At 49.9% G+C, this 12,542-nt stretch overlaps 1 protein-coding gene across 1 annotated transcript; it reads left to right on the top strand.

Moving 5' to 3' along the window:
- The first annotated feature begins 8 nt into the window (after window positions 1-8).
- Window positions 9-11,819, top strand: KIFC1 (kinesin family member C1). Its single transcript, XM_008693431.2, has 11 exons — window positions 9-188; window positions 4,443-4,583; window positions 4,760-4,859; window positions 5,544-5,597; window positions 5,715-5,765; window positions 5,970-6,367; window positions 7,032-7,811; window positions 8,458-8,748; window positions 8,848-8,921; window positions 9,069-9,144; window positions 11,678-11,819. Exons 1-11 carry the CDS (start codon window positions 177-179, stop codon window positions 11,720-11,722), a joined length of 2,022 nt encoding a protein of 673 aa, XP_008691653.1. The 5' UTR covers window positions 9-176; the 3' UTR covers window positions 11,723-11,819.
- The last annotated feature ends 723 nt before the right edge of the window (window positions 11,820-12,542 follow it).

Here is a 12,542-nt window from a genome sequence, read left to right as displayed (position 1 = left end):
GGGTGGCGGCGGTTGGAATTCAAAAGTGGCGGGTGTGGCACCGAGGTGGTAGCCACCGCAGCCCGGAGCGCGCGTGCTTTGTGTCGCGGGCCGGCGAGAGAACGCGGGTCCCGGGAGCCCCGGCGCGGTGTCCTCTTCCACTGTGCTCCCCTGGCGCGTGTGGCACGGAACTGGACATGGAGCCGCAGGTGAGTAGAAGCCGCGTCGGGTCTCCTGTCCCCGATGCTGACGAGCCCCCGGCCGGCCTCGGTCCTGCATGCTTGGAGGGCGAAAATCCGTGCGTCCTCACGGAGTGGACAGGAGGGAGGGAGAGGGCGGGGAGCAGCCCCAGGAAGTCGGAGTGCATGTCCGCCCGCCCTTCCCCAATTTCAGGAGTCCCCATACACCCTTCCTGGCTTTCATGTCTCCAGGATTTCCCATTTCGAATTCTTAGGCTTGTCTGACTCGTACCCACTTCTCCATTCCTGCCGACGATGGCAGTATGTGATTGAGAAGGGAGAGTTCTGAGATTCCGTCTACCGCTGGGGAAATGGAGCTTGAGGCCAAATCCCCGCTGATGATCTTTCCAGTTCTCTCGTTGCCGTCGCTTTGGAGTGCAGAAAGGGTATAGAGAGATTGGGGTAATCTGCACGGAAGAACTCCTCATTCTCTCTTCTTCTCCAGGTTTTACAGAGGTCTCTGCTCCCTGAGACTGGTTTGACTTAGTTTCTTCTCTTATCGGCGCCTTACTGCACCCCACAACCATCTGCAGCCTCCCCTCTGTAGTGGAGAGAGATGTGTGACAGCGAGAGTGTATTGACTTTTGGTGCCAGAAAAAGGCTCCTGTCTGGATCCTCTGTTTACTAGTATTTCACATTCAGATTTACCTAAAGCGTGTTTCAATCTGAAGAGATGGTCTTTGTATCCTGACAGCTAAAAAGCAGATCAGTATGATTGTGACAGTGAAAAATAGTAGAAGCCTTCTCACATTTACTGAGCACCTACTATGTACCAGGCTCAGTTGTAGATACTTGGGATGCAACAATAAACACAATTAATCCCCGTCATCTCTATAGATGCCATTCTATGAGAAGCTGCTGTTGTATGGGGAGACGGGAAGTATATCATAAGTTATATAACTCTGTTCTTTGTGCACATTTCTGCAGGCAGCAGGAAAAATAATGCCACCTTCTTTTTTTTTTCTTCCCCTTTTTATTTGTATAGAAGCCAGTGTCCTGGATATATCACAGTTTAAGTATTCCCCCACCGTGGACATCCAATTTCATTCCTTTAAAAATGTATTGAGTCCTGCCATGTAGCAGACATTATACTGGTTTTATAGTTGTGAACAAAACAGATATGTTCTTTTGATGCTCACAATCTAATGTAAGGAAAGACAATAAACCAATAAACTAAAATTTAAAAAAAAACAGGGCATCAAATTGTTCCAGAGTTTTCTCTATAGGGATGCACTGTAAACATCCTTGAATATATCCCGTTGTATCTGGAATCTTTCCATGTTGTTTCTTACAACTTCATGTGAATCTGCAATGAGTTTTAAATGAAAAGTTTAATTAAAAAACAAAAGAATAGGGGCACCTGGGTGGCTCATTCGGTTAAGCGAACAACTCTTGGCTTTGGCTCAGGTCATGATCTCATGGGTCATGAGATCAAGCCCTGCATAGGGCTCTGCACTCAGCAGGGAGTCTGCTTAAGATTCCCTCCCTCTGCCCGTCCTCCTACTCGAGTGCACTCCCTCTCTCAAATAAAACAAGTAAATCTTTTAAAAAATAAATAAATAAAACAAGTAAATCTTTAAAAAAAAGAAAAAGAAAAACCCAGCCCTTCCTCCTGTTCTCTTGGTTGTTGGAACTGTGGCAGGCATCTTGGAATCAGCCTGGACTCCTCCATCTCCCTCACTGACTGCCCTCTACTTCCCCTTGCCAGGCCAGCTCCTAGTCAGACCAATACTTGGTTTCCAGTAACCCAGCCCCTCCTCTTCATCCCCACTGCCTGCCCTCTCTCAGACGGATTTCTACTTAGCCCTCAAGCTCCTAAAACAGCCCCTCTCTGCTGAGTTCCATGAAAATTAAGCTCTATGCATTCTTTATATCTAATGAATTAACTTCTCTCATGCATCTAGAACAGTAAGAGGTGTATACATCCTTGGGAGAATTGAGAAAATGGATCATTTTTTTGTAGAGCTTAATTCTTTTGTGGTACTCCAGTTTGGAAAGTCTGCCCTAAAAAGTAAGCTCTGGGAGGTCAGGGATTTTGTTCATTACTCTCACCCCAGCTTCTAGAACAGTGTCTGGTACAGAGCAATCTTGCAACAAATCTTAGTGCAACAAATCCTTGTTGGATGAAGGAAGAAAGGAATTCTCTCTGCCTGTCATACCCCTTATCTACTCCCATTCATTCTTCACATTGCTTCACATGACCTTTTTGGTACACATCTAGTCTATATTATTCTCCTGACAAAATCATCAGGGTCCCTCTTGCCTTCAGTAAACGCTCGACTCCTTATCATGGCATGCCGACTGCCACAGTCCTTTCCCTTCATCTCCCCACTTTCTGTGCACTCTCCATGTGTCAGCTAAACAGAACAACTTGGCATTCCTTGCATGCACCCCTCCTTGCTTTCTGCCTGGGATGTTCTTCCTTGGCCCAAGCCCCCTGACTAACTCTTTCTCATCATCAAGGTTTTGCCTTAGAAGACCTTTTGGAAGTGTTCTCTGACACTCTTCCCATTTGAACTACATGCTTATCCCTTCCTTGGGACACTTTTTATGAGAGCATTCAGTAAATGCTTCTCTTCCCCATTTTCCATGAGTATTTTGAAGGCAGGGATCATATCTTTTACTCCCAAACCCAGATCATTTTCTGGCACATAATAGTTGGCACTAAGTAAATATTGAATGAATGAAGTAAGCCAAAGAGCAGAGAGACTGGCCCTGGAATTAAAAGTTGCCTGTAGTGAAGATCAGAAGTTGATCTGTCTACACAGTGCTCTCCTAATGGTGGGATCAGAGTAGGGTTTACATAGGAAGGACCTGGTTTTAGCACGGAGAAGTTCTGTGTCCTCAGAAACTCGTTAGTTCCGGGCAAATTAAATGGTTGGTCACCCTAGACAGGAGTAGCTGTGGAGTGGACATAATCTCCAGGCACCAAATTGAGGTACTTAGGAGAGGATCTCTCTTTCCCACTGCCCCCACCCCTCACCTGTACTTTGGTGGTCTCCAAACTGGGTCATGCTGCTTCTTAGTCTTCTCCATGCAAGTCAGCCTCCTTACAACTATTTTTTATAAATAGGCTCTTTTGTATATTTTTCACATGCCTGATCAGGAACTGTATCTGGTTTTCCACATATACGAGGATAAAACCTAAACTCCTCCTTAGCCTGGCATCAAAGCCCTGCAGGTCAATATAGTCTAGCAGTTAAACACATGGCGTCCAGAACCAGACTGTCTAGATTCTAACCACAGCTCTGCCTTTTACTCACTGATGACCTTAGACAAGCTATTTTACCTCTCAGTGCCTTCCTCCCTCCTCTGCGAATTGAGGCTAATAACAGCACTTCCTCAGTGGGCTGCTGTAAGGATTAAGTTGATAACGGAAGCACTTAAAACAAATTCTAAAATGTTACCCACTTGAGGCGTCTGGGTGGCTCAGTCTGTTGAGCATCAGACTCTTGATTTTGGCTCAGGTCATGATCTCAGGGTCATCAGATCGAGTCCCACGTGGGGCTCAGGCTGGGTGTGGAATCTGTGTAAGATTCTCTCTCTCCCTCTCAAAAGAAGTTTTTTTTTTTTTTTTTTTTTAAATAAGTAAAATGTTACCTGCTCCTCCCATGTAGTCTTCAGCCTTAGCTATCTTCCACTCTCTCTCTTATTTATGATTCTCCATTCTAGCCGAAAGTGCCTGTTGGTTTCCCAGTCAAATCATGTGTATGTTTGAGGTTTTGCCTTCTGAGAAATTGTCCGTTTCTCTGTGCTTGTTTAAGCACTACCCTTGGGGCGCCTGGGTGCCTCAGTTGGGTAAGTGTCTGATTTTGGCTCAGGTCATGATCCCAAGGTCCTGGGATCGAGCCCCTTATCAGGCTCCTTGCTCAGCGGGGAGCCTGCTTCTCCCTCTTCCTCTCTCTGCTGGTCCCCCTGCTTGTGTGCATTCTCTCTCTCAAATAAATTAATAAAATATTAAAAAAAAATAAGTACTACCCTTAAAGTTAGCTGAAGTTCAGCATCTGTCCACCTTTTCCCTTAGAGCTTTCTCCCACCTTTGCATTATGTCCCACTTCTCTCTGTGCCTTCTGGGGGCACATCAACTGTGGGCCCCGGTTTATATACAAGAGGTACTCAGTCAGTGCTTGTTGGTGGTTGAGAATTAGGCTAGGGGACCAAGAAGGGGAGTTCTTGGGACATTTGGGTTCCAGGGTGTTGTCTGAAGGGTCTCTCTTTTCCCAGCAGAGGTCCGCCTTGTTGGAAGTGAGGGGGAACATAGAGCTGAAGAGACCCCTGGTCAAGGCTCCTTCTCGGCTGCCTCTCCCAGGAACCAGGTGTAAGAGGGGGCCTGACCAGATGGAGGATGCCTTAGAGCCCGAAAAGGTGAGCTGGGTTTGGAAAAGCTTTACATGTACGTGTGTAGTGTGTGTGTGTGTGTGTGTGTGTGTGTGAGAGAGAGAGAGAGACAGACAGACAGACAGACAGACAGACGGAGAAAGAGAGTGTATGTCTAAACCAATCAGGGAGAGTAAATGGACCCTATTCTTGTCTATCTCCAGAAAAGGACACGAGGACTGGACACAGTGACCAAACTTGCCACATCCCACCCCAGGGCACCAGCCCTCACTGCAAGGTCACAGCCACAAGGCCAGACAACAGGTGGGTTCTAGCAGTGAGCAGAAACCAAGGGCATGGAAGTCCAGTGCTTTTCAACTCACTTATTTCTTCTCTTTCAATTTGTTTATTTTGAATAGGTAATAGGTTTCACTTGTTTCAAAATTCCAAAGGCACAAGGGGCAGCTGGGTGGCTGGGTGGGTTAAGCATCTGACTCTTGATTTTACCTCAAGTCATGATCTCAGGATCATGAGATCGAGCCCCACTATGGGTGCGGAGCCTGCTTGGGATTCTCTCTTCCTCTCCCTCTGCCCCCCCCCTCCAAATTCCAAAGGCACAAAAGTCATTATACAGTCTTACCCCTGTCCCCCAGCCACCCAGTTCTCCTCCCCAGGGGTGTTCTGTCCCTTCCAGGGGCATTCTGTGGGGGCTCAAGCAAATCCGGACATGTTCTCCAACATTTTTTTTATATAAATGGTAGCACACTTGACACATGGTTCTGCCCCCTGCTCGTTTTGCTTATCTAGGTCCAACTTATTTCTTGGGGTCGGGAGTAATTTCTGGTCCAGGGAAGTATATCTTCAGAAGCTGGCCAGATTTCAGGGAAGAGGGAAGTTATTTTATTTCTAATCCTCAGAAAAAAAAAACGACTCTGTGCCTGGCCCAGCCAGAGTTCATGCCACCCTGAGACTGACTGTGCTACTTTTTCCTCTCTCATCTCCCGACAGCTCCAAAAGTTCCCAAGAAGACAGGACCCCGATGTTCCACAGCTCTTGTCACAGGTACTAGTGCTTCAGGGCTGGGGCTGAGAAGAGATTTGGGATATGTGTAAAGGGAGCTGATGGAGGTGGAAGGACACTGGTGCTGTGATTCCTTATGTCAACTCCCCGATTCTCTAGTTTTGAAGAATCAGAAACCAGGCCCTGCTATTCCCGCCCAAAAGCCTGGAGGTAGGTGACAAGCATAACCATTGGGTGAGAGGCTGGGATAGGGAAGAGAGGAGGTGGGGAGTACCCAAAAAAATCCATTTGGTTCCCTTGCTGTCTGGAGGGGAAAGAGATGTAGCAGCAGGTGTGGAGGCCTTAAAGGCTAGGATGGAGGAGAGATAGAAAGCCACGACCTCCCTGACTTTGTCCTTGCCATGTCCATCTTAGCAGCTGCCCCTCCCATGCTGGGAGGGAAGAAACCCACCAAACGTCCAGCCTGGGACTTAAAGGGTCAGTTATGTGACCTAAATGCTGAGCTGAAATGCTGCCGCGAGAGGACTCAGACATTGAACCAGGAGAACCAACAACTGCAGGACCAACTCAAGGAGGCCCAGCAACAGGCCAGGGCCCTGGGGGCAGAGTGCAGGACACTGGAAGGGGAGTTGGCCAAGGTGCAGGCCCAGGCCGAGCAGGGCCAGCAGGAGTTGGGAAACCTCCGGGCCCGTGTCCTGGAGCTGGAAGAACAGCTGGGCACACAGGAGAGCTTGGTGCAAGAGCTCCAGAAAGAACAACTGGGATTGCAGGAGGAGCGAAGGGGGCTGGCCGCCCAGCTGGAGGAACAAGAGGTAAGGGCCACCTTTCTCACCAAATGCCAACCCTCCCTCTGGGTTACCCTGAAGTCTCTTTGGGCTCGGTGTCCTTGGCCACCTCTCTGCAGCAGTATTCCTCTGTCCTTCTCCACCCCTGTCCACTCCTGACTGCGTCTTGCTTCTGCCCTATTTCTCCCTATCCTGTCTGCTTTCATAGTGTCCTCCACCCCCAATCTGTTTCCCCTAGTCCTCCATTTCCTCCTCTGTCTCTTTCCTGATCAAAGATCCCCACGGATTTTTTTTTCTCAGTTTTCTCTTCTTCTCAACTCCATTTGACTCCTTGGTGAGCACCAACTAGATGGAATTACTTGCAGTTTCTCAAATGATTCAATCTTCTCTTCAGGGCATTTTGCATATGCACTTCCTTTTTTGTAGAACGTTCTTTCTGTTCTCCGTCTTTTCCTTGGTTTATTCCGATACTTTAGGGTGTCAGCTTAGCTATCATCGTCCTTGTGCCCATTTTGGCTGTTCCCATAGCACTCCCTAACCTGGCACCATGATTCCTATTTTCTTACTCTTTTCTTAGCAGACTGTGAAGTCCTTGGGGACAGGGGCCACCCTCCCTCCACTCCGCACTTCGTCATGACTTGCCCTTATTCTTCACTGTGTCTCACCTCTGTGTCCATTCCGTCCCGGACAGAGGAGCCTGCAGGCATCGGAAGCAGCTCTGTCAGGCAGCCGAGCGGAGGTGGCCTCTCTGCGCCAGGAGGCTACAACCCAGGCGGCCTTACTGGCGGAGCAAGGAGAACGTCTCCATGGGCTAGAGATGGAGCGCCGGCGACTACACAACCAGCTACAGGAGCTCAAAGGCAATATCCGTGTGTTCTGCCGGGTCCGCCCTGTCCTTCCAGGGGAGCCCACCCCATCCCCGGGCTTCCTCCTGTTTCCCTCTGGCCCTGGCGGGCCCTCCGATCCTCCAGCACGCCTCAGCATCTCCCGGTCTGACGAGCGTCGCGGGACCCTGAGTGGGGCACCAGCCCCCACCACCCGCCACGACTTCTCCTTTGACCGGGTATTCCCACCAGGGAGTGGGCAGGACAAAGTGTTCGAGGAGATTGCCATGCTTGTCCAGTCAGCCCTGGATGGCTACCCAGTATGCATCTTTGCCTATGGCCAGACAGGCAGTGGCAAGACCTTCACGATGGAGGGTGGGCCTGGGGGAGACCCCCAGGTGGAGGGCCTGATCCCTCGGGCCCTGCGGCACCTCTTCTCCGTGGCCCAGGAGCTGGGCGGCCAGGGCTGGACCTACAGCTTTGTGGCAAGCTACGTAGAGATCTATAATGAGACTGTCCGAGACCTGCTGGCCACAGGGACCCGGAAGGGCCAGGGCGGTGAGTGTGAGATTCGCCGGGCAGGGCCAGGGAGTGAGGAGCTTACTGTCACCAATGCCCGATATGTTCCTGTCTCCTGTGAGAAAGAGGTAAGCACCGAGGGGCACTGCGACTGGAGAATGGGGAGGAGCAGACAGGGTGGCAGAGGATGTGCGTGGATGAGGGAGGGAACAGGAGAGCGTGGAAGGGTGGGGGAAGCATAGGTTACGTGGGTGGGTCACCACATCAGTTTTGGCCCGTGGGCTGTAAGGTAGATCTGTCTGCCTTAGGGAACTAGCAGTGGAATGACACACGGGCCGAGGGCTTCCTGGCCCCTGCCCGCTGCATCTCAGGGCCTATTTCCTACTACTCCCCTTGCTCAGCTCACTCTAGCCATGCTGGCCTCCTGGCTGTTGCCCAGCCATCTCGTCACATTCTCCAATCAGGGCCTTTGCCTGACTGTTCCTCTCCTGGAACGGCTTGCTCCCTCCCTGCCTTCAGAGTTTAAGGCCAGTGCTGTCCCTGGCCATCCTGTCTGAAAGTGTAACCCTCACCCTACCTTCACACGCTCCTTATTGTTCTATTTTCTCCTCGGTACTCTCAGCCATAACTGTACGTTATGCTTAGTCATTCTCTCTCTTCACTGGCTAGAAAGAAATCTTCAAGAGGGCAGGTGCTGACTCTGGTTCATTGGTACCGACATAGCTGTGTGCTGACTCCCTGCCTGCTTTTGCCCCTTGCTACTCCCGTCTTCAGGTGGAGGCCCTGCTCCATCTGGCCCGCCAGAACCGGGCAGTGGCCCGCACGTCCCAGAACGAGCGATCATCACGCAGTCACAGTGTGTTCCAGCTACAGATCTGTGGGGAGCACGCTGGACGAGGCCTGCAGTGTGGGGCCCCCCTCAGCCTGGTGGACCTGGCTGGGAGCGAGCGGCTAGACCCTGGCTTAGCCCTTGGCCCTGGGGAACGGGAACGCCTTCGGGAAACACAAGCCATTAACAGCAGCCTGTCTACCCTGGGGCTGGTCATCATGGCCTTGAGCAACAAGGTGGGAATGGGGATGGGGGCCGGTGGGACCTGGGGTAGGTTGAGGCTGCTCATGCTGAACCTTGTCCTACCTAATCACCTATCTCCCTCAACTCTCTAGGAGTCCCACGTTCCTTACCGGAACAGCAAGCTCACCTACCTGCTGCAGAACTCTCTGGGTGGCAGCGCTAAGATGTGAGTGAAAGGGACAGACAGACAGAGGGGGTTGGTGGAGACTGTGAGGCTGGCGTCAGGGGCGGGAAAGGGGCAACAGTGGGAACCTGGTGCAGGGTCCGCCCAGCCACTAATGCTGGGGTTTGGCCCCCTCTCCTCTCTCCACAGGCTCATGTTCGTGAACATTTCCCCCCTAGAAGAGAACGTCTCCGAGTCCCTCAACTCCCTACGCTTTGCCTCCAAGGTGCAGTTACCACCAAGCCCAGGCCCCGTCAGGACCCCTGGGTGGTTGTAGGTCTCTCCATTCTGACCCTTTAGGGGCCCATTTAGTCCTTTAGGCCAAGGGCACATTTATCTGGAAAGGATTTTGCCAGGCATTGGGGCGATACCTCTCTGGATCCATTTTTAGCTATTGGGTCTTGGGGTAGTTAAGAGGTCAAAACTATATAAAAGCTATAGACAACGAATGAAGTTTTACCACCGCCCCGTGCACCCCATTCTCCCCACCTGCCCTGGTAGAGGTAGTCATTTTTAACATTTACCATTTTACTTATCCTTTCAGTGTTTCTTCTTGCAAATATAAGCAATATGCAGGTGCTTATTCCCTTCCTTCTTATATAGAAGACATCTCTCTTTTCATATATATATGTTGTTCTGTACTTTGTTCTGCTTAACAAGACATCCCTAAGATTACTCCCCACCAGCACACAGAGATCCCATTATTTTTATGTCTGCCCAGGGCTCCGTGGTGTGGCTGCACCAAAGTTTATCCACCAGTTCCCTCTACTGGACACTTGGATTGTTTCCACCCTTTTTTCTGTTACAAACAAGACCGTGTTGACTAACCTTGTACATATATGTCATTTGTATTTGTTTAGTTATATCTAACTGTGTAGGGAGAGATTCCTGGCAATGGGATTGCTGGATCAAAAGAGACTTAGATGCGGGCGCTTGGGTGGCTCAGTCGGTTAAGCATCTAACTCTTGATTTCAGCTCAGGTCATGATCTCAGGGTCATGAGATCAAACCCCACGTCTCGTGGAGCCCATTTAAGATTCTCTCTCTCCCTGCCTGTCCCATGGGTGCACATGCTCTCTCTCTCAAAAAAAGAGAGTAGTGTGAAGTCAGGCTCCAAAACCCACTTAAACATTAAGTGGAGGGAAGGCCATGCCATGAATTTTCTAGGAGACTAATGCTCCTTCCACTAAAGTGTCTTTGCGGCCTGTCTGTGGAGGGTAATTTTTTTCTCTGGCTGCTCCTTTCTTGAGGGTATAGCCCTATGATAGGTTCTGGCTTTATTCAGCATCTCCGGTCAGGTGTGCCCTTCTGCTGTACCCGGGCTTCCCTGCAATGAGCATTGGTTGCCGCCAAGGAAGTAGTCCATTCCCTTGGTACCCCACCCTGGGCTTCTGCTTTGATCGGGATTCCCCTTGCTATCTTGCAAGTTCAATTAAAGTTGTATCAACATCATTAACAGCCAACAGTATAAATGCTTTAGTATCCTAAAGTTATCGCGTTATTAAATTTCACTTGATTGTCTCAGAAATGGCTTTAATATATTAGGCTTTTCCCAATAGGGATCAAAGCAAGGGCCACCCATTTCATCTTGTTGAAATGTCTCTTAAATTTCTTTTAATCTGTAATGATCTCACCCCTTTTGTGGTATTTATTTGTTGAAGAAATAGGGTCATTTGTCCTATAGAATATACCATATTCTGGATTTTGGCTGGTTGCTTCCTCCTCCTTCCAAACTTTTTGTTATCTAGTAGATTTAGGGGCTTGATTAGATTTGAATCAGACTTATGTTTCTTGACAAGAAAACTTAGATGGTACTTTCTATTACATCAGGAGGCACCTAATATCTAATTGTTTTACTTTTAATGAAATAAAAATCAATCATGGGATTTGGGTGTTACCAGCTTGTTACCATTTGAAAACTCCCTATTGACCTAGTGATTTCACTTAGTGATTTTATCGAACAATGATCGTACCTAGATCTATTATTAGGGAGTTTAATTTTCTCAGTCACTTTACATTTTTAGTCTTGTTTTTTCTATAAAGAACTTTCCCTTGCCATATATTTGGTAACTCTGAAATCCAGTCTATATAGGAAAGGCAGGGTAAATGCTAGATTCTTTATCAATTTTCAGTATTAGAAGTTGGTATCTTAGCAACTTCCAAAGGTGACCATGTGTTTTTGTCTGGGGCGTGTCATTTTACAGATGCTTATGGATTTGATATATATCCTTTGTAGTCATTATTCTTTCTGATGCTCAAATTGCCCCATCTTTGGCCAGTGGGAGCTCCTTTAAGTTAGCTCCTGTGTCGTTTAGACAGGACCCAGTAGTCTTTATTCTAGATTCATCTTGTACATATCCTGCCTAGACTTGGGATCATTTGTTTTTGAAGGAGCGTTGGTTCTTAAATGAGTATTGTTCATGTTTTATCTAGCTTATTAACCAGTAAGCTGTGGGAGGGATTGGAGTGTCTGGGCCACAGTACTGCTGGAAATAGACTCCGTCGCTCCATCTCTCTCTGCTCTCTGCTCCTATGGCTGCCATTCCTTCTCAGTTGCTCTTTACTTTCTCCAGACCTGGTGTGGTTAGTGGGCACAGAGCTAACCTTTACTGAGACCAGCCTGAACCTGTCTTAAGAGCCCTTGTTTCAGTATTTTCTGAGGGCAGCCCCAGTATTGGGGGTGGGAGGCGATCTTGGAGAAAACTGTTATTTTGTTTACTCAGAAAACGTTTTTATCCTGTCTAAACCCTCTGCCCGCAGGTGAACCAGTGTGTTATTGGTACGGCCCAGGCCAACAGGAAATGAAGACAGATCCAGATCCTCTGAGTGTGTTTGGGGGGTGGGGTGGGGGGGCTGAGGGATGCTTTATGGGGGGGTGGGGCGCTGTGTGACCTGGGTCTATCAAATAAAGAACAGTTTTTTTTTTCTTTAAATAAAGGTTTTATTAGCGATGGCCCATTATCTGTAAAAATGGGAACTGCGGATCTGTGTACTCTGCCAAGTATTTGTTTTGCAGAGCAAGGGCTTCAGGCCATCTCTTGGAGTCTAGGTGCCCTAAGCCTCCCTATCAGGCCATCTCCTGGAGTCTAGGTGACCTAAGCCTCCCTTCACCCCCCTCCCGCGTTGTCCGCCTCCAGGAGATGTGCCCCCCTAGCCAACCACCGTCACTAGTCTGCCGCCGGCCACCCAGCCCCACTAGGGAACGCTCCTCTGGTGGGTGTGGGAGGGTGGGAACCCGAGCCCAGGGGCGGGGCCGACGCGCCCTCCCACAAACTGCTGGCTCTTCCTCCCGCCCTTTCCCTCTCTTCCCGTTCGAACCGCCAGGGCCGGCCCGCCCGCTGCCCATTGGCTGGCTCTCGGCGGCGTTACCGCCTCGCTACTAGCTCTCCGGGCCCTTGCACCCGCCCTGGAAGCGCTGGGCGGGACGCACGCCCGCTGACTCGCTGGCGCCAACCGCTAACGGCCACCGCCCCATAAAGGAGGGGCTCAATCCTCCCAGGTGCCGCGCGCGGGAGGGGTCACGCGTGCGCAGAAGCGCGGCGGCGGTGGGGGGGAACTTGCCATGGGGAGGGCGGGGCCGGGGGCAAAGGCGGGAGGAGGGCGGGGCACTCCAGGGAGGAGGGCG

Source organism: Ursus maritimus, unplaced genomic scaffold, assembly GCF_017311325.1.
Source record: "Ursus maritimus isolate PB19 unplaced genomic scaffold, ASM1731132v1 scaffold_30, whole genome shotgun sequence".
Classification (NCBI taxonomy): Eukaryota; Metazoa; Chordata; class Mammalia; order Carnivora; family Ursidae; genus Ursus; species Ursus maritimus.
The sequence above is the reverse complement of the archived record's forward strand: the minus strand, read 5'-3'. Positions and strand labels throughout refer to the sequence as shown.